General features: G+C 41.5%; 1 protein-coding gene across 1 annotated transcript; it reads left to right on the forward strand.

Annotated features, from left to right (window-relative positions):
• Window positions 1–1,050: 1,050 nt before the first annotated feature.
• Window positions 1,051–19,663, forward strand: pole (polymerase (DNA directed), epsilon). The gene is made up of 48 exons (XM_022198249.2): window positions 1,051–1,326; window positions 1,433–1,568; window positions 2,266–2,346; window positions 2,574–2,618; window positions 2,700–2,792; window positions 3,545–3,699; window positions 3,791–3,935; window positions 4,016–4,096; window positions 4,220–4,327; window positions 4,410–4,520; window positions 4,619–4,704; window positions 4,798–4,917; window positions 5,209–5,341; window positions 5,429–5,542; window positions 5,639–5,851; window positions 5,939–6,046; window positions 6,921–7,049; window positions 7,130–7,232; window positions 7,331–7,477; window positions 7,563–7,708; window positions 7,824–7,972; window positions 8,117–8,209; window positions 8,470–8,772; window positions 8,898–9,093; window positions 9,271–9,485; window positions 10,473–10,575; window positions 10,681–10,761; window positions 10,841–10,963; window positions 11,082–11,282; window positions 11,384–11,596; window positions 11,682–11,825; window positions 11,916–12,056; window positions 12,255–12,408; window positions 12,763–12,869; window positions 13,036–13,212; window positions 13,296–13,519; window positions 14,019–14,239; window positions 14,325–14,529; window positions 14,727–14,900; window positions 15,414–15,539; window positions 16,380–16,512; window positions 16,602–16,803; window positions 16,906–17,037; window positions 17,155–17,348; window positions 17,542–17,742; window positions 17,849–17,974; window positions 19,073–19,162; window positions 19,268–19,663. The coding sequence occupies exons 1-48, from the start codon at window positions 1,259–1,261 to the stop codon at window positions 19,388–19,390; spliced, it is 6,873 nt and encodes a 2,290-aa protein (XP_022053941.2). The 5' UTR covers window positions 1,051–1,258; the 3' UTR covers window positions 19,391–19,663.
• Window positions 19,664–20,415: the final 752 nt, after the last annotated feature.

Below are 20,415 nucleotides of genomic sequence, written 5' to 3' on the forward strand. Positions count from 1 at the left end.
GAAAAAGAAGAATATAAGACAGAACTGCAATAGAAGAATGTCAACCTCCGTTTTGTTGACATTTTTTTTGACTCTTTTCCTCCAGCTGTTGCTGCTCTCCATCCCTTCAAGTTTGTCCACAGCATCATCTCTTGTATGATATTGTCAGTGCTAAAAAGCTTGGATTAGTAATACAAATAGTACTATTTCTTTAAAAGTATAAAATGTAAATGTTGTGATATTTTTGACTCACTTATGCATTTAAGGGTTACATCTATGAATAAAATAATGAAATAATGTAAAAAAAATAATGTCAAATCAGTAGTGATGTTTAGCCAATAGCCAGCTAAAGCTGCAGCAAGCTAACGTAGCACAACATTATTAGCTTAACATAGAGTTAGCTAGTTAGTGTTTTAGACGGATAATATTGCACTTTTTACTGCTGTTTTTAGCTTCTATGTTCACATAATAAATGATAGTGTACATAATTTCTTAGGAATCTACAATTAGCAAGGCTAGAAATTGTCTATGTCCATGTGGGGTCTCTTACCTGATGTCTTATGTCCTACCAGTAAAGGGATTTCATTACTATCAAAACATTAGTAAGTTCATTATCCTCCACGAAACTTTTTTTTTAAAAAGCTGATGCTATCTAATGGTCAGGAGAGAAAATATTGTTTAGATGCTTCTTACCCAGGTTTACCCTATATGCAAGTTTAAATAACTATACTGAACAAAATCACAGATGCATAGTAATTTTTTTACTTTGCACTTATTCCAAAAACACCTCAAAAGCTGTGATACTTAGGTTTTATTGTTCAGAGTAAAACCCAAATGTATTAGATGGAGCATTACATGGAAGAAAAATAGTCATACAGCTGTCTTGAGTGGCCTGATGCTACACAAATAGAGCTTCACGGCACAATCATTTAAATATGAGAAACTGACAATTACATCGACCCCACAGTAACGTGGAAGCAGCATTCAGTTGGATTGCGTGAAATGAGTTCGTGAAACAGTGCAGAATTTTTCTGTTAGTGTGATTCATCTGTCTCATAAACCATCTTCGTACTTCCGGTTCTCAGCGCTGCTCTCGCGGCAACTGCAAGAACGCGCCAAAATAAGAAAACAGAGCGTGACAGCGAGAGAAAAACGGGAAGACAAACCTCTGAAATAGCAGAAGACTCTTGTCAAATGCGGTTTTACTCGTATATGTTTGAGAACTGAGCGGGTGTTCGGTTTATTTCTCCGTATTTGGGCCGGAACACGGTGACAGAAGATGGTTCTGCAGAACAGCGGACGGTACAGAGCGGACCGAGGACAGAGTGGAGGAGATCCAGACAACCAGTAAGTTGGCTTTAAGTGGCTCTACACACGTACAATTATATTTGTTACACAGGTTAATAGATGACAAATGTGATAAGAGAATTTAATGTGGTTGTGTTTGAACCAGGGATGATGGCTCCGGGATGTCGGCCCTCAAGCGGCTGGAGCGCAGCCAGTTCACCGACGAGATGGACGCCCGCTTCGGATTCGACAGGATGAAGGAGCCGGGAGAGAAAACAGGCTGGTTGATCAACATGCACCCGGTAGGCAGAGGCCGAACTGTGACCATGCTGATTTTAGGGATGTTAGATAGAATGAAAACCAAAAAGTGAAGGGGGCATTGTTTATTTACTTTATAGCAATATATTTAACAAGTCAGCAACTTTCCATCAAAGCACCACTTGACTCCGCACCACTGTCTGCTCTGCTACATGTGCTGTTCAGTGTATTTTAGATAACTTAATGTGCAATATTACTTTTATTAAAAATGTGTGCCATATTACTTTCAGTGACATGTGTTACATTGAAAATTAATGGGGAAATTATTTGAATCATATGTGCAGTATTTCACTGTCAGTATGTCACTGTAATGTCCAATATGCAATTTTTCAGGTGAAATAATTTCAATTGCGGGTGTAGTATTTATATATATATATATATATATATATATATATTCTATTTATGCTGTACAACTTTTCTATTAGGCACTGCTTTTCTTGTGTTATGTCATTTTGTTTTTTTGAGCAATATCTGGCAGAAGAATTTCCTTTGGGATTAATGGAGTTTTGTTCTATCCTGCCTTGTTTTAGGATATACATTGATTCCAATGTATTAGTGATAATATTGGCCATCCAGTGTATCACTGAGACTCTACCTGTAAATTTACACAGTGATCTGTGTGATGTTCAGTTGACTCGGAAGAAGTCACCCGAAACACTTTCTGCTCTTCTGCTTTTTCAGACAGAGATCCTAGATGAAGACAAGAGGATGATCAGTGCTGTGGACTATTATTTCATACAGGAAGACGGAAGCAGGTTTAAGGTGTGTTTGGGAACTGAATACCACATCAGTTTTACTTGTATAGCACATTTTAAAGCAAATAGAGTAGGCTAAAGTACTGTACATGGGATGAAACAGGCAACAAGAAAATATGTGCAATAAAATAAGACAGAAACCAGAGTAAAAAACTTGCAAAATCAATGTGTAAAAATAAAATACCATGAACCCTGAACTTTTCCTTTGCTCTAACATATTCTTCCTGTCTGCAGATGGCTCTCCCATTCAAGCCATATTTTTATATTGCCACTAAAAAGGTAAGTCAGTGACTGGTTTGGTCGTGATTCCATGTGAGCGTGTTAAAAACCTTTTTCATCAATTACAATGTTCTTTTACAGAACTGTGAGAGAGAAGTCATCTCATACTTGTCTAAGAAGTTCCAGGGAAAGGTGGCAAAGCTTGAAATTCTCCCCAAAGAGGACCTGGACCTGGTGAGAGCTGTGTTTTTACTGCACTGTGAAAGCATTACATTGATTCATGTTGCGTAACTAAAATCACATCTAGAAGACTGGAGGGTTTGACACATTAATTTTGAGCTTCATTTTCTGCATTCTAATGAATTTATATTTAGCACCATTTCTGCATGAATTTATGGTGGAAACATGTTTATTTATCAAAACAAAAAATTCAGCTACTAGGTGACAATTTCAGATAAAAAGCAGAGCATAAACATCATGGCTAGGACTTCTGTATTCCTGTCAAATATTTGTCTTTCTGTACGTCACCTTTTCTAGTCTACACACATACAGGCCTGATTTAGCGTACTCTGTACTCGTTTCTGTATTTTCTTTGGGGAGGTAAACATATATGCCACCTTCTCACATCACTGATAAATGTATTTATTTATAAACACATCACCCATGTGTGTATTCTGGGATGATTTTTTTGGAATCCTGTATGTCTCAACTGTAGTAGTGAAGCTTTAGTAAAATAACACGACAACATACTTTAGCCACGACAGATTAAAACATTGTTTATGTTTATTACAGAGCAGCCGCTGTCGAAGGCATTGTTGCATGTATGAGCTTCATTGCAGCATTTTTTCAAAATAAAAGTCAATGTGCATGTTCCTAAATATTGTGGGGGACGTATCCCCTGTGTGCCCCCCGTGCATCTTCACCTATGGCTGTATTGTTTAGATGTAGAGTCTAAAACACAGAAATGCTGACTTGTTCTCCTGCAGCCAAATCATTTAGTGGGACTAAAGAGAAACTACATCAAGCTGTCATTCAACACTGTGGATGACCTTGTCAAAGTTAAGCGTGAAATTTCCCCGGCGGTACGCAAAAACAGAGAGAGGGAGCAGTCCAATGATGCTTACACCTCAATGTTATCCAGGTATGTTTTTTCCCTTTAGGTTCTAATAAAGTTAACCCTGATAGTCACAGTTTTGTAATTATCTGTGGATGCTTTTTTTGTTTTTTTTAAGTGCCTTATCAGGTGGCAGCGTGACCTCAGCAGATGAAGACGGGATGTCCAAGAGTATTTCAGATCAGTTAGACAACATAGTGGACATGAGAGAGTATGATGTGCCTTACCATGTGCGACTCTCCATTGACCTTAAGATCCATGTGGTAAGAATAGCTGTCTGTTGTCCCAGACTTGTAGAAATCCTGCACCTGTTTTTCTAATTTTCACTGACTTTCCTCCTCAGGCTCACTGGTACAACGTTCGATACAGAGGCAGCGCTTACCCGCCAGAGATTGTACGGAGGGATGATCTTGTGGAGCGACCTGTACGATGATTTAGTTATTTATGCAGTAAAATAAAATACCTTATCTGTGTTTCATTATGCAGAAAGATTCCTTCGTGTCAGAACTTTTTCATCAAACGATGTTTCATTTATTTGTTCTTTTAGGATCCTGTTGTTTTGGCTTTTGACATTGAGACCACCAAACTGCCGCTGAAATTCCCAGATGCAGAGACGGATCAGATTATGATGATCTCCTATATGATTGATGGACAGGTGAGTTTTATTCCATTTACATGTTTTATCTTATCCTTCATATTCTACTTGTTTATTATATTATATTTTGTTTATTTTGTAGGGGTTTCTAATCACAAACAGAGAGATTGTCTCTGAGAACATTGAGGATTTTGAGTTCACTCCCAAACCTGAATATGAAGGGCCTTTCACTGTTTTTAATGAGGACGATGAGGTTTGTGGCTTAATAACAGTACAGGTGCTTCAGCACAATTTACAAAATAACCCTGTATGGTGGTGTCAGTGTGATAGCATGTTGTAATGTGGTTGTAGGCCGCCCTCATTCAGCGCTGGTTTGATCATGTTCAAGAAACAAAGCCGAACATCTTTGTCACCTACAATGGAGACTTCTTTGACTGGTGAGCTGTTATTTTGCTATTTCCATGAAGTGCTTGTACTGTCATGTTTTTATCTCACTCCTCCACCTCTCATACTGTTTTGATTCTCTCAAGGCCTTTCGTTGAGACTCGGGCTGCCCTCCATGGACTGAGCATGCACAGGGAGATTGGTTTCCAGAAGGACAGCCAGGGAGAGTACAAGTCCAGCCAGGCCATCCACATGGACTGCTTAAGGTGTGCACCCCTGTGACACTGTTAGTTACATCAGTGAGATGAAATTACATCTGAATCGAATAATAGATTTGTTTTCAACTATTTTAATAATTGATGAATCAGTTTGAGAATTCTTTTAAAGAAAGAATTCAAAATTCTTAAATTGTAACCTCTTCAAATCGAGTATTTCCTGTAGTTTCATGTACTCCTCTAACACAATAATGTAAAGATTATACATATATATGGTCTGTTGACAAAGAGAAAAATCTTTCGGACGTCATTGATCACTGTTTTTTGACCATGTTTCTCCAGGTGGGTAAAGAGAGACAGCTACTTGCCAGTTGGAAGTCACAATCTGAAGGCAGCAGCAAAGGCTAAACTAGGCTACGATCCAGTGGAGCTGGATCCAGAGGAGATGTGCCGCATGGCAACTGAGGAACCACAGGTACAGCACTTCAGTTTTCACAGCCTGGAATATAAAGACCGTAACTGTTTTCAATTTCACTGACTCTTTCTTCTGACTTTCTGTTAGACTTTAGCCACCTACTCTGTGTCAGATGCTGTGGCCACGTATTACCTGTACATGAAGTATGTTCACCCCTTCATCTTCGCTCTGTGCACCATCATCCCCATGGAGCCTGATGAGGTCTGTCTATGTTGTAAAAGAAGACTGAAATCCAGAAGCACAATGCATTTTACTGATTATTCATTTATTTCTTTTGCGTTGTCTCTCTGTCACCAGGTGCTGCGTAAAGGCTCTGGGACTCTGTGTGAAGCTTTGCTCATGGTGCAGGCCTTCCATGCCAACATCGTCTTCCCTAACAAGCAGGAGCAGGTCTTCAACAAACTGACAGACGACGGCCACGTCATGGACTCAGAGACCTACGTGGGTGGCCACGTGGAGGCGTTGGAGTCTGGAGTGTTTCGCAGTGACATCCCCTGCCGTTTCAAAATGGTAGAGTGGAGATGATTTTTTGTCTTAGTGCTAATCTCCTACATCATGCTTGTCTGCTTAAAATGTGACGGTTTGGTTTGTTAACAGAACCCAGCTGCATTTGACTTCCTGATGCAAAGAGTAGAGAGGACGATGCGTCACGCCATTGAGGAAGAGGAGAAGATCCCTTTGGAACAAGTCACCAACTTTAATGAGGTCTGTTGACTTTTTATTTTGTCCACGCTACATCTCATGCAAAAATGTTTTTTGATTTCTGGCAGACAGATGTGGTTACCCTTTGGCGACGTCACTGCAAATTTACACCAAGTTTAGATTTGTATAGGTAGAGTTGTGGCAAAGTTGTGATGGACTTCTGGCTCCTGAAAAATGTGTGGCAAACAGTTCAATCAGCTCCACCCACTAGTCATAGGAGTCATAGGGTGACTGGGGACTATCTCAGCTAACACTGGCTGACAGCCACTCTTGCTCATCATCACATCTGTGGCCAGTTTAGAACCAGTTAACCTACCATGCATGTCTTTGGACTGTTGGATGAAGCCTGAGTCCATGACAGACACCCATGCAGGCGCAGGGACAATATTTGAATAATTAATCTTGAAAGAATATCTATTAATCCATTATCTATACACCGCTTAATCCTCTGTATGGTCACCGGGGGGCGGCAGTGGGCGGGCCGTATGTGACAACTACATAAAAAGAATTAGTCACAAACCTGCTCCAAACAGTAAACACTTTAGCAAACTGTTAGTTTTGCATAAAGTGAGGCAGGAATCTACTGTAACTTTGTCACAGCTCTGATTTCTGTCTGAATATATGACCTTCCTGCAAATTTGCAACATTGCTATAAGTTAACTACAACTGTCTGCAATAAATGGTATCTATAGCAAACATAAACTGGCGTGTTTGCCACCAAAGGCAAACACGTAAACAAGAAATCGAGCACTAGGAGTAAACTACCAGTGGACACGTTTGTTGCAAACATTAAATTTTTTGTAAGGAATTTTTTTTGTATTGTCACCCAGCATTTTCAGTATAAAATCATTAAATATCTGTAGTGGTATTTTTGTAGGTTTGCGATGAAATCAAAAAGAAGCTGACATCACTGAAGGAGGTTCCAAACAGGATCGAATGCCCCCTCATCTACCATCTGGACGTTGGAGCGATGTACCCCAACATCATTCTCACCAACCGCCTGCAGGTAAAATGCGACACAATGTATGAGATGACGTGTAGAAATGCTTGAAATTCTCTGTTTTATTTTTCTACTTTTATTTTTAGCCATCAGCTATGGTTGATGAGGCAACTTGTGCTGCCTGTGACTTCAACAAACCCGGCGCCTCCTGTCAGAGGAAGATGACCTGGCAGTGGAGAGGGGAAATCAGTAAGTCATTGCTGTAAAATTCTCTTCTTCTGGAAACAAAAAAGGTTCTTATATTGTTAAGTGAATTTGCACAAACATTTTTTTGGCTCTGTCTGCAGTGCCTGCCAGCCGCAGTGAGTTCCACCGCATCCAGCAGCAGCTTGAGTCGGAGAAATTCCCTCCGTTTTTCCCCAACGGTCCACCTCGGGCCTTCCACAGTCTCAACAGGGAGGAGCAGGCCAAGCATGAGAAGAAACGACTGGCAGGTACTTCTTTGATTTTCATTAGATTTTGAGTATAAGCAATCTAAGCTTCAGAGGCATAGCAAGACTTGTTTTGTCCTTATACTAGACTACTGTAAGAAGGCCTATAAGAAGGTACACGTCACCAGGCTGGAGGAGCGGGTTACCACCATCTGCCAGAGAGAAAATTCCTTCTATGTTGACACTGTCAGAGCTTTCAGAGATCGGCGTTATGAATTCAAAGGCCTTCATAAGGTATTTGCGAATCTTTTTAGTTGTTTAGTCTTTAAACTGTCTTTGATTTAAATTCTAGTCTTCGTTAGAATTATTTGCTGTAAAGTAATTGTTGTTTTCTTCATCATTGCTTTAGGTGTGGAAGAAGAAGCTGTCATCAGCTCAGGACAGCGGAGATGCTGCTGAGGTGAAGCGCTGCAAAAACATGGAGATCCTGTACGAGTCTCTTCAGCTGGCTCACAAATGCATTCTCAACTCTTTTTACGGCTACGTCATGAGGAAAGGGTAGGAGTCAACTACAGTTTTCAGCTTTCAGTCATCAGATATCCAGTTGCACTGTTACTTGAGCTCTAAAGCCTTTTACTGCTGTGAAATCAGTCAGCGCTGAGAGGCCTGATGTCGTCTGTGATGTTTTTGTGTCTCCATCAGGGCCCGCTGGTACTCCATGGAGATGGCTGGTATCGTGTGCTACACTGGAGCCAACATCATCACTCAGGCCAGAGAGCTCATCGAACAAATAGGGTAAGTATCATAAGGATAGTGCGATGCCTAATTACAGAAAGTACCTTCTTGGTCAGTTCAGAAGAGACTGGAAGAGATCCACTGCTTTGTATAGGAATGTTTCATCAGCAGTTCTTTGCCAAAATGTTGTCTTGAATCCAGCTTCCACATAATGGTTTTTATCTCACTTTTTTTCCTGTAACCTGCATTTAAAATACCAGATGTTGCAGGTCAGGTTACTCAGCTGAAAAACAATAAATGTCCACTTCTCTGTGATTCAGGAGGCCTCTTGAGTTGGACACTGATGGTATCTGGTGTGTCCTCCCCAACACCTTCCCGGAGAACTTTGTTGTAAAGACCAGTAATGAGAAGAAGCCCAAGGTGACCATCTCCTACCCGGGGGCCATGCTGAACATCTTGGTGAAGGAGGGATTCACAAACGATCAGTACCACGAGTTGGTGGAACCGGCATCCCTCGCTTACAACATCAGATCAGAGAACAGCATCTTCTTCGAGGTGGACGGTCCGTATCTGGCAATGATCCTACCGGCTTCCAAAGAGGAAGGGAAGAAGCTGAAGAAGAGGTATGGCAATAGTTTGTTTTTTATTTGTTTCCTGTCATTTAAGGATCACATTCTGGTCTATAAGACTTAATTTCTTCTCGTGCTGTAACAAGTTTAAGGATTCAAGGTTCCTTTGTTCTTTTAAGGTATGCTGTGTTCAATGAGGATGGGTCTCTGGCTGAGCTCAAGGGTTTTGAAGTGAAAAGAAGAGGAGAGCTTCAGCTCATTAAGATCTTTCAGTCATCTGTGTTTGAAGCTTTCCTCAAAGGTACCACTCTGGAAGAAGTCTATGCATCTGTGGCCAAAGTGGCCGACTACTGGCTGGATGTGCTTTATAGCAAGGTAAATATCTGTGGTCAAAAGCTGGAAAACAGTGGTTTGTTCCACGTGTTCCTGAATTGTTATAAGTATAACTGTATTATATGTAACATTTTCAGAGATAAAACTCATTGAAAACTTGAACTCCTGTTATTGTCTTCAGAACAAAAGGCTGATTGACTTATTTCATTGGTGTTCTAGGCGGCTAACATGCCAGATGCGGAGCTGTTTGAACTGATTTCAGAGAATCGTTCAATGTCCAGAAAGCTTGAGGACTACGGAGAGCAGAAGTCGACATCTATCAGCACAGCTAAGAGGCTGGCAGAGTTCCTGGGAGACCAGATGGTGAAAGACGCTGGTCTGAGCTGTCGCTATGTCATCTCCCGAAAACCTGAGGGTTCCCCTGTCACAGAAAGGTGAAGCAACAGCTCTGAAAATCCACTTTCAAACTATTGGACAGCGTGAGGTTGTTTGCAACCAAATGCCACTTTCTTGCAGTAATCCTGTGTTTGATGGTTTCAGACCTATTAAGGTTGCCCAAAGCTGCAACTGTAGCATCATTCATATCACAGATATACCACAAAATCACATTACACATTTTTGACTGTGTCTGATCAGCAGAATGCATGATCCATTCATCCAGGGCTCCATCTAATATTCAAATGTTTGCTTGCTGAATGTGAATGCATGGTGCATGTGAATAAAAGGACTTTCTGTCCTCTGTCAATGTGTTCATATCACGATGGAGATGAAAATACATTTTGCCTGCATCACAACAGACACTTTGGCTTTTTCAGCAGTAACATTACCTCCACTCTACAATGACAGATACAATACAGCTTCATCCACTTGCTTTAGTTAGATTTCAGTAGGTTACTATATTTGCTAAAAAGCAGAATTGCAACAAATATTTGATTAGTTGTCAAATATGAAATGAATTATTGAGATAACTGATTCATTAGTTTATGTAAGTTTTCTCTGATTCCAGCAACTTAAATTTCCATATTTTCTGGTTTCTTTTTTCCTCTGTAGCAGAAAACTGAATATCTTTGTGTACAAAACAAGACATTTGAGGACATCATGTTGGGCTTTGGGACACACTGATTGACATCTTTCACTATTTTCATTAACAATGAATAGGCCAGACAACTACCGGATTCATCAAAAATAAATGACAGATTAACTGACAATAAAAATACAGAAGTTGCACCCCTATTGAAAAGAACACCACAATAATAGATCGGGTCAGTGTGATAGAATCAATGTCTGGCGTTGGCATCAATAAATAAAATGATGTCAAAGCTGCTCTTCCAATATCATGTTGATAGGGAACAAGCATTTTGCAATATTAATAGAAGTAAAAGCCTTGAGGTTTACACTGACTGATTGTGTCTCTCCATCAGGGCCATTCCTCTGGCAATCTTCCAGGCAGAGCCCAGTGTGAAGAAGCATTTCCTTCGTAAGTGGTTGAAGATGCCCAGCCTTCATGACCTGGACATCCGCTCTGTGAGTTCTTATTTATTAGATACAAAAAAAGAGGAGCAATTTTTACATGAATAGAAGTTGATTTTGTGATCTTCTATCGTTTTCGTTTGTTTTGGGCCTTCCCAGATCCTGGACTGGAGCTATTACATAGAGAGGCTGGGGAGCGCAATTCAGAAAATCATCACCATCCCTGCTGCGCTGCAACAGGTAAAAGAAAGAAAAAACATTCAATTTATGTCCCAGGTTTATCTTGGCATGAATTTTAATTGTTTCTGTTGAACTTAAGGTGAAGAATCCAGTTCCCAGAGTGAGGCATCCCGACTGGCTCCACAAAAAACTCCTGGAGAAAAATGACATCTACAAGCAAAAGAAAATTAGCGAGCTGTTCACCAGTGAGGGCAAGAGGCAGGTAGGTTCACCTCAACACAGTACGTTTACCCTGGATAAAGGACAGTGTCTCCAACCACAAGCCCACATGTCTGCTCTGTTATTCACCTCTTTTCTCCAAATACCCTCGCCTCTTTCAGGTGGCCTGCCAGTCTACTGAAGCTGCTGACATTGAAGACTTTGGGATGCCGCCCAAACCCCTGCAGCCGGCCATCCTCATCAGCACCAAGCGGAAGAGGGCTTCACAGGGAGATGACAGCCAGGTGGAGTCTCAGGACGTCGAGCTCACGCAGTCCTGGAGAGAGATCCTGGGACCACCCCCACCTACTGGAAAGACACGGGTACGAAAGCTTACCAGTTCCCAGTCAACTGATAAATATGATTTGGAACAATTTCAGATGTGTTCTAATGCATGTTTTAAAATGACTGCGTCTTTATGCAGGAAGAGCTCCTTGTGTGGCTGCGTTACCATAAGAAAAAGTGGGAGCTGCAGCTGAGGCAGAGGAAAGAGAGAAAGAAGAGGAGGAGGCTGCTGGACGGCGAAGCTCAGCCGGTCGGTGGAGGAGTGATCAGAGATGGCCCCACCACCGGCCTGGGAAGCTTCCTCCGCAGAACAGCACGCAGCATCCTGGACATGCCGTGGCAGATTGTGCAGGTGGAGCAAAGTTACCACAAAATAAATGAACAAACCGCAAAATCCTAAGAAAATAGTGAATGATGTTATGTTTTCTTACTCTCAGATTGCAGAGACGAGTCACCCTGGTCTGTACAAGTTGTGGGCTGTGATCGGAAATGACCTCCACTGCATGAAACTCAACATCCCGCGTGTGTTCTACGTCAACCAGAAAGTCCCAAAACAAGAGGAGGGACCTACGTACAAGAAGGCATGCAAAGAGAAGATCCAGTAAAAAATATACACGAATGATGAAAGTATGTGTTTTTTTTTTTTCCTAATTAACTAAATGAATTTGCAGGTGAACCGCATGCTGCCACGCTCCAACATGGTGTACTATCTTTATGAGTACTGTGTGCCAGAGGACATGTACCAGGAGCACATCAATGAGATCAACGCTGACCTCTCTGCACCAGACATTGAGGGAGTCTATGAGACACAGGTTTCTATATATTCCTCTCTGGCATTTTCACAACCTGTGTGTCTGTGAGTCCAGTGTAGCATTACTGACCTTATTGTGGTGACATAAGTGTATATAACTTGTACAGACACGTGCAAAATGTCTTTCTTTGTATACAGCTTTGATATATCGCTTTAGCTAAAATGCAGCATTAATGTAAGCGCCTCTCCTTCCTTTCAGGTGCCTTTGCTGTTTCGTGCGTTGGTGCAGCTCGGATGTGTGTGTATGGTCAATAGGCTCGTTGTGAGGGATCTGGCCGGCAGGGAGGCGGATACTTTCGATCTGGAGCATCTAGAAATGAGGTCTCTGGCCCAGTTCAGCTACCTGGAACCTGGTAAGACCTGTCTAAGACGCTGGTTATGTTGAATTTTAAATGATCCTACAGAGATCATTTGTTTAGTTTGTTTCATTGATCATTTGCTTTGACTGTAACCTAATTTCGGCATGTTTAGATTTGAAAGTGCTGATAGCAGGGAGCTGCTACAACTTAATGTTAGCCCGTCTAGTACAGTTTAGAAGCTTATTACAAGAAATGTTTACTATTTACCTAAACAGTCAAGTTTTTATGGATGGATTGAGTCAAGTTAAAGTTCCTAGTGGAACAGTGGACTACAAGATAGAATTTGTTATATCCTGCACATAGATTTTTCTATATGTGACAACTTCCTACATTACCGTGTCTTCTCAGGGAGCGTTCGCCACATGTACTTGTATCATCACTGCCAGGGCCACAAGGCTTTGTTCGGCCTGTTCATCCCCTCTCAACGCAAAGCTAGCATCTTTGTCCTGGACACGGTGAGAGGAATACAACTCTTTTAATGCGACTTAAACATTTTGTTGATGTTTTAACACATATATTTGTATATTTGTTTTCACTTTTCCTCTCAGCACAGCTATCGCAATAAATTGCTCTCCAGCTGCAGAGTAATGCTCAAGATGTGTCACTAATTTGTGTTTTTAGGTTCGAAGCAACCAGATGCCCAACCTGAGCAACCTCTACACAGCTGAACGCACCGCCCTGCTGGAGAAAACAACAGAGGAGCTTCTGCCTCCAGAAAAACATAACTTTGAGGTTCGAGCTGAAAATGACATGAAAGCTATCTCCAGGGCCCTGCAGCGCATTCTGCTGAACTACAAGGTAAAATGCACTGGTCATGTAGAAATGCATACAGATGTTTAAGCTGTGTTAATGTGACTAAATTGGTAAATGTGTGTTTCCAGGAGGAGCGTCGTGGTCCCACCCTTATTGCTGTGCAATCAAACTGGGAGTTGCGGCGATTGGCAGCAGGGATGCCAGTGCTTGAGGAGTTTCCAGTCGTTCCAGTACATGTAGTTGATGAGATCAGCTATAATGTGCTGGACTGGCAACGCCACGGTGCCAGGCGCATGATCCGCCACTACCTCAACCTGGACAGCTGCCTGTCACAGGCTTTTGACATGGCCAGGTATGAGCTAAGCACTAGCTCTGTGTTCATATTCCTACAACAGTAAATGCTATCAGATTAGCGTTTCTTTTTTTTCCAACAAATTAGTAAAAGTGAGTTTTTTACATTGACATGTTTCAACTCCGTCTACAGTCTTCTTCATTAGCGTCATCTGACGTGTTGATGTGTGTTTTTTATCAGGTGATCGGCTTGACAGATTCTGACAGATCTGTGAGAAAATCAACTTTACTAATTTGTCAAGGAAAATGAAACACTAATTTAAAAGAATAGGATGACAAAATGAACACAATCAATCCAACACATAAGGTTGACCTTAAAAATATGGACATGTGTCTTTGTTTTTCTTATAACAACTGATTTTAATTCAAATCCTCTACCAGTCTGCTTAGTTTGTTGCTGGAGCCTCAATAACAATGTGTTTATATTCATTTTTGTTGACAAATTCAGTGTCAAGCAGCATTAGAATTTTTAAAATGTCACTTCAAAATCTCACTTTCAGGTATTACCACTTACCTGTGGGAAACTTGCCCCAGGATGTGTCCATCTTTGGATCAGACCTGTTCCTGGCAAGACATCTACGGAAACACAACCACCTGCTGTGGCTTTCGCCCACAGCCAGGCCCGACCTCGGAGGAAAAGAGGCTGATGACAGCCGTCTGGTCATGGAAAGTGATGAAAGGGGCTCCATGGAGATCAATGCTCAAGGATGTTATTCCACAGGTACAAACACCAGGAGTTCACAGAAAAGAGCAGCGTTTTTAAAGGCGTCTTTCTCTGCATTAATGGATTATCGTGTTTCTTCCAGTTTGTGTGGAGTTGGACCTGCAGAGTCTGGCTGTAAACACCATCCTCCAGTCGCAGCATGTCAATGACATGGAGGGTGGAGCCAGTCTGGGTGTCAGTTTCGATGTGATCCAGCAGGCCTCATTGGAGGACATGATGTCAGGAAACCAGAGCGCCAGCGCTCTCGCTAGCTACGATGAGACTGCTCTCTGCTCCAACACCTTCAGGTACGTGAACACCTGCTGTGCACAACAATCTGCTTTCATTCAGTCTAGCAATAGAGGTGTGTCAGGCAAATACAAACTGTTAATGTTTCTGTTGACGTATTCAGTATGTTATGCTACTGGTTGTTCATCGCTGTTCAAGCAGGCCAGTCATGTGTAATGTTTTGCTCAGCCCACTGTTTTCTGTGCTGTATGAGCAGGATTTTGAAGAGCATGGTGGTTGGATGGGTCAGGGAAATCACACAGTACCACAACGTGTACGCAGACAACCAGGTGATGCACTTCTACCGCTGGCTGCGCTCACCAAACTCACTGCTCTACGACCCGGCGCTGCACCGCACGCTGCACAACATGATGAAGAAGGTGTTTCTCCAGTGAGTGTCAGATCTTTTACACTGCTAAAACCACCTGCCGCTTTTTAGACACATCTTGAGAGCGTGTTTTGAAATTATGGTAAAACTTTGTTGTTTATAACGCAAACTGCTGTGTCATTAACAGTTTACCGGATGAGGCAGGTTTTGATACTCTTCTCATTTTGCTCTGTTCCCTGATTTAATAAAATTACTTATTGTACCTAAATATGTAAAGTGGATTTTACACAGAAAGCTGAAAATCACCTGTGAATATCAGAGAGCAGAGGTTCAAATGAGGATAAGTCAGCTTTCTGAGTTTGTGATTTGCATGACTCGGGCACATAAACTGTGCTGTCGATGGGTAAAATATTATTAATGTCAGGTTTTGAATTGGATTAAACTCATGATGCCTATAGGGAAATTGGACAAAATGATCCTCATGATGTTTTCATTTTTCATACATCCCCACCTTCTGGTAATTAACTGCTGCAGTGTTCTGTTCCCTCATTAATCATTCTCTCATTCTACTGTCAGGTTGGTTGCAGAGTTCAAGCGTCTGGGCTCCACTGTGGTGTACGGAAACTTCAACAGGATCATCTTGTGTACTAAGAAGCGGAGGATAGATGATGCCATCGGCTATGTAGAATACATCACCAACAGGTCAGACATTTGTACTTTCTTGTATGATATTATAGTTTAGTTTCTGAGTTGATTCACTTCTAACTTCTGACCTGTTTTGGAAATGAATATAAGCATGTGTCCATACTTTATAGACCTTCTCCTGTGAAAATCAACTCAGGAAGGGGGAATTTAAATAAAAATACTGATGTTAAATGAGCGATAACCCGCACTGAAAATCAGCTGAGTCAGTAAATGCATGTTTGTGTTCACTACCACCCCTTCTCATTCGATGCTTTTCATTCATCTGTACTGAAGATCAACACTTTTTTGTTTACAGCATACTTCCATATGTATTCTCTTGTAGTTTTGATGTCTTCAGTATTAGTCAACAACGCACTAAATAATTAAATAAAAACCACTGAATGAGAAGGTGTGTCCAAACTGCTGACTGGTGGTGTGTGTTTGTGTTCAGTGGTCTCAAATATAACCTGGAAAAAAAACAGAAATGACATAATTACCCATTAGAACTGTTAGATGATGTTGTGGTCTCCATTATAGGAAGTGATTTCTGTAAAGCAAACCTAAGAGAGGAGCATCACTCATTACACTAATGGAAGTAGTAAAAAAAAGTGAAATTATGCCAAATATCTTCTGGGATTGTGGTCATTGTGATATTGTCAGGAAGCATTACAGCAGCATTTCTAATCCTCTCTGACACATCGAGCAACAAAGCCTTTATATGTATGAACATTATTGCTAATAGTCATTTCTGGATGTTTTCTTTGATTTTAGTATCTTTCTAAAATCAGTTTTGACGTTTTCATCACATTATATGTGCTGGACACCCCAACTAATCCCCCCAAACTGTTTCTCTTCTAGCATACATTCCAGAGAAATCTTCCACTCTTTGTCCATCTCCTTCTCACGATGCTGGGAGTTCCTGCTGTGGATGGACCCGGCCAACTATGGCGGTGTGAAGGGCAAGCTGCCCTCCAGCATCTTGTATGGAGAGGTACTCCTCACTGAAACCTCAGTTTATTTTCATTAACTATAGTTTACTGGTTGCACTACTCATTCTCCAAACTTGATGGTCATTTTTAGGACGGAGCCAAACAGAAGAAAAACAGGCAAGGAGAGGGAGATGAGGACGGCAGTGAGGATGAAGATGAAGAGGATGCTGAGGAAGATGACGGAGACGGAGAGACAGATGAAGTAGAGGAGCTGATTGAGAGCAACTGGAATATCATGCAGTATCTTCCCCAAACCGCCTCCTGCCAGAATTACTTTCTTATGATTGTCTCGGGTAAACAAAAAACAAGCGAACAATGAAACATCAGATTTGTTTTTCTTTGCTCATCCTGGTACGAACCGCTCCCAACTCTTACACACACCTTCTCCATGTCAGCCTACATCGCAGCAGTCTACCACAGCATGAAAGAGGAGCTGAGACGTAATGCTCCCGGAGCGACGCCAGTCAAGAGGCGTGGAGGCAGCCAGGCTTCCCAGCAGGCAGTCGGGGATTTGAGTGCTCTTCCTGGTGAGATTGTTTTAGAGGCTGTTTCAGCTAAAAAAAACAAACAAAAAACAGTTCTGTTGTGTTTCTTAAAAACGGCACTTTAAAATCCTGTTACGCTTTTCAAACTCTCTCCCACAGGAATGATCTCCTTCTCCCAGGAGTACGTGTCCAGTGAGCTGACACAGAACTTTTTCACCATCACCCAGAAAATCCAGAAAAAGGTGACTGGTACCAGGAATGTGACCCAGACCTCAGAGATGTTCCCCATCCTGCCTGGTTCGCACCTACCACTCAACAATCCAGCATTGGAGTTTATCAAATATGTCTGCCAGGTATACCAAAGCACCACATGATTGGTACTTGCCAAATTAAGGAGTAGTAATAGTACAGCAACCAAATAACAAACGCATTTCAAAGTGCTTGTCACCTGTCATGCGTCGGTTTTTCGTCTTGCTGCTCTGAACAATTTTCATTCAAGCTGACGCACCGGTTATTGAAACTTCTCACCACCTCTTCTCTCTTCAGGTGCTTTCTCTCGATGCCAACATTGTGAATCAGGTGAACAAGCTGAAGAGGGACCTCCTGCGTCTCGTGGACGTTGGAGAGTTTTCAGAGGAAGCCCAGTTCCGTGACCCCTGTAACTCCTACATCCTGCCCGAAGTCATCTGCCACCACTGCAATTTCTGTCGTGACCTCGACCTTTGCAAGGACCCATCAATGGCTCAGGTAAGAGCTGAGCAAAAGAAGAGGAGCACCTGATAACAGTTATGACGGTATCTTCTGCTGGAATTCAGATATCAAAGTGAGCTGAACTGTGCTGTGTGCTTCTTAGGATGGATCTGTTCTGCCCCAGTGGTTCTGCTCCAACTGCCAGGCGCAGTATGAGACTGAGTCCATTGAGATGGCTCTGGTGGAGGCTCTGCAGAAGAAACTGATGAGCTACACGCTGCAGGACCTGGTGAGTAAAACAATGCTTATATGCTATATGTCCAGTAGATGACACCAAATACAATGCATCAGGACATGCACTGCTATTGTTAAAGTTGAAGTGCAGGACTTGTACATATTAATTAACATCTGTTACTTTCAAGTCCTTGCAACACAATGTTATTTCAGCCTATAAGAACCAGGGAAATGTCTCTGTTTCGTTGTGTACCAGAGTTTTGAATGTATTGTTTGTGGTGACATTCCTGTGTTGGCAGAGCTCCAGATTAAAAAATGAAACTCGTTGAGGTGAAGGATTAGTCTAAAAAAGAAAGTATTTGCTGGCGATGACACCCATCATAAGCACACGATTACAGTCTGTGTAGATACACTCACTACCAGAAGGGAGAGACTGAAGGTTGCCCACTAAAAGGTGTAAGGGTTCATGTGCTCTGGATTCAGGAGTCATTTCGATGCTTCAGATTCATTGTCTTTGTAAACACCTGTGCAGTGCACTCTGACAGGGCATCACATAGCCCACTACTTATAAACAAAAAGTAGAGGGATAGTTCTCCAGCTGCCACTCCCCACGTACGGAAATTGCGGGAAAAACTCTAAAATCAGGACAAATTCAGCAGCTGCATGGCTTATTTCTCATCTCAAAGACTGTCAGAAGTGTGTTTTGATACGCCTTATTCTTAGTATAACTGAATGTTTTTGTAGAAGCTGCTGTGTAGGTCTGGTTTTTAATTTAGGAGGAATCAGCTGATTCCCAGTGCTGTATTTTTTTCTAAATAATTGTGGAGAACATCAAGTCTCCCCTATGGTGAAATTAACATTTTTTTACCTGATGCTTTTCAAATGTACACGTTCACCAAGAAAAGTAAGAAAACTACTTTAGCTATGTGAAATATGCCCCATTTCTTTAATGTCTCATTTTTAATGTTCATTTTTGGGTCATTGCCAGTATTTTATTTTAAAGCTAGCAGCCAATTCTAACGATAATACAAATGTCATTGTGCATCCCTATTTTCCAGTCGGATTTCCTGTCTTACTCGCTCTTTCAGACTGTCACTTTGACACATTTCTCTCCTGAAGCTCCCATCACAGCTTCTAACTCTTGTGATTTCAGGTGTGCACCAAATGTAAGGGGGTGAAGGAAGCGAACATGCCCATCTACTGCGGATGTGCTGGAGACTTTGACCTCACGTTCTCAGCCAAGGTTTCTGCTCTCAAACATACTGCATCATTCAATTTAGTGATGAAAGAATAAGATTGTTCTCATTTGACAGAGCTGCTTTGTTTTTCTTTTTTCTCCCATCTATAGAGCTTCTCTGAGCAGATCAAAGTGTTTCAGAACATAGCGTCACACTACAACATGAGCTTCCTGGAGGAAACCATTGACTGGTTGCTCGTTATGAGTCCTCAGATCAGCCAGAACAGCCATTAAATGTAGCATCTGCCACGGAGGCCCCCAGGTGCTCTGTGGCAGCTGAAAATCGGGGAACAGTCGATGCTGAAACTTTTACTTTGCCAGGTGATGCACTTAATCAACCTTGATGTCTGGATCTGTGCTGAGCCATCGGGTGAAGTCAGGACATTGATGAAGCAGATTTAAAAAACAAATCTGTGCACTGTAAATATATTTGAATTCTTGATTATGTCACATTGCAACTGTGTATGAATTTCAGGCTTTCACTGTTAATAAATATTTTTAAGTGTCTGAACTGTGAGCCTGTTTGTTTTTGCTGCTGTATGATTTGCTGTACTTCAGACAGCAGGTCTGATGTAAAAGAAAAAGTTTAAACATACTTAATGCCATCTACTTCGCTGACTTTCACTAATCGGCAGTCACATTGAATTTCCTGCTCATTTGGCTGCTAATGTTTCTTTTGTGGCTTTGCACAGTTTCACTCCACGGCCATGCTGAATGCTGTATAATTTTTAACTGAATTACTGAGCAAACTGAAACCTTCATTTGTTAACAGTTTGGCTTTTCAGTGACAATATGATAAGATGAAGCACTGTGTCTAATTGTGAAGTGTTTTTTTTTTTTTTGCGATTTCCAATGTGGGAAAAATATTTGCTGATTTGTAATTACTGAACTCATGCACTTCCATCACTTTAACCTCATTGCCCCACAGATGACTCACTTTGCCTGCTGATGGGTGTCTCCCAGACAAGTAATCACATTTCAGACTGAACTGAGGCACAATTAGATTGGCTCCTCAAAGGTTCTCACTGACAGATGCTGAACATGAGGACTGACAAAAGAGGAAATAAGAGCCGTTCTGGGTTTGTATCTAAAATCTTTGCATTTTAAGTTGTTAGCCTCTTGGTACACACTCAATTTTAACACTTTTTCAAAATTAAATGATTTAACTTCACTATTCTCACTATTCTCTTTGAATTTTCACCTCTTTGCATGTCTTAAACGCACAGTTTCCAAAATAACACATGGCTTTCCATTGTGCT

Source organism: Acanthochromis polyacanthus, chromosome 7 (assembly GCF_021347895.1).
Source record: "Acanthochromis polyacanthus isolate Apoly-LR-REF ecotype Palm Island chromosome 7, KAUST_Apoly_ChrSc, whole genome shotgun sequence".
In the NCBI taxonomy this organism is placed as follows: Eukaryota; Metazoa; Chordata; class Actinopteri; family Pomacentridae; genus Acanthochromis; species Acanthochromis polyacanthus.

Excerpts from the sequence above, each read along its gene's own strand:
- pole (XM_022198249.2), top strand. The coding sequence starts at position 1,259 with ATGGTTCTGCAGAACAGCGGACGGTACAGAGCGGACCGAGGACAGAGT. Across the intron at positions 2,347-2,573 it reads AAGACGGAAGCAGGTTTAAG|ATGGCTCTCCCATTCAAGCC; the intron begins GTGTGTTTGGGA and ends TCCTGTCTGCAG. Across the intron at positions 4,918-5,208 it reads ATCCACATGGACTGCTTAAG|GTGGGTAAAGAGAGACAGCT; the intron begins GTGTGCACCCCT and ends ATGTTTCTCCAG.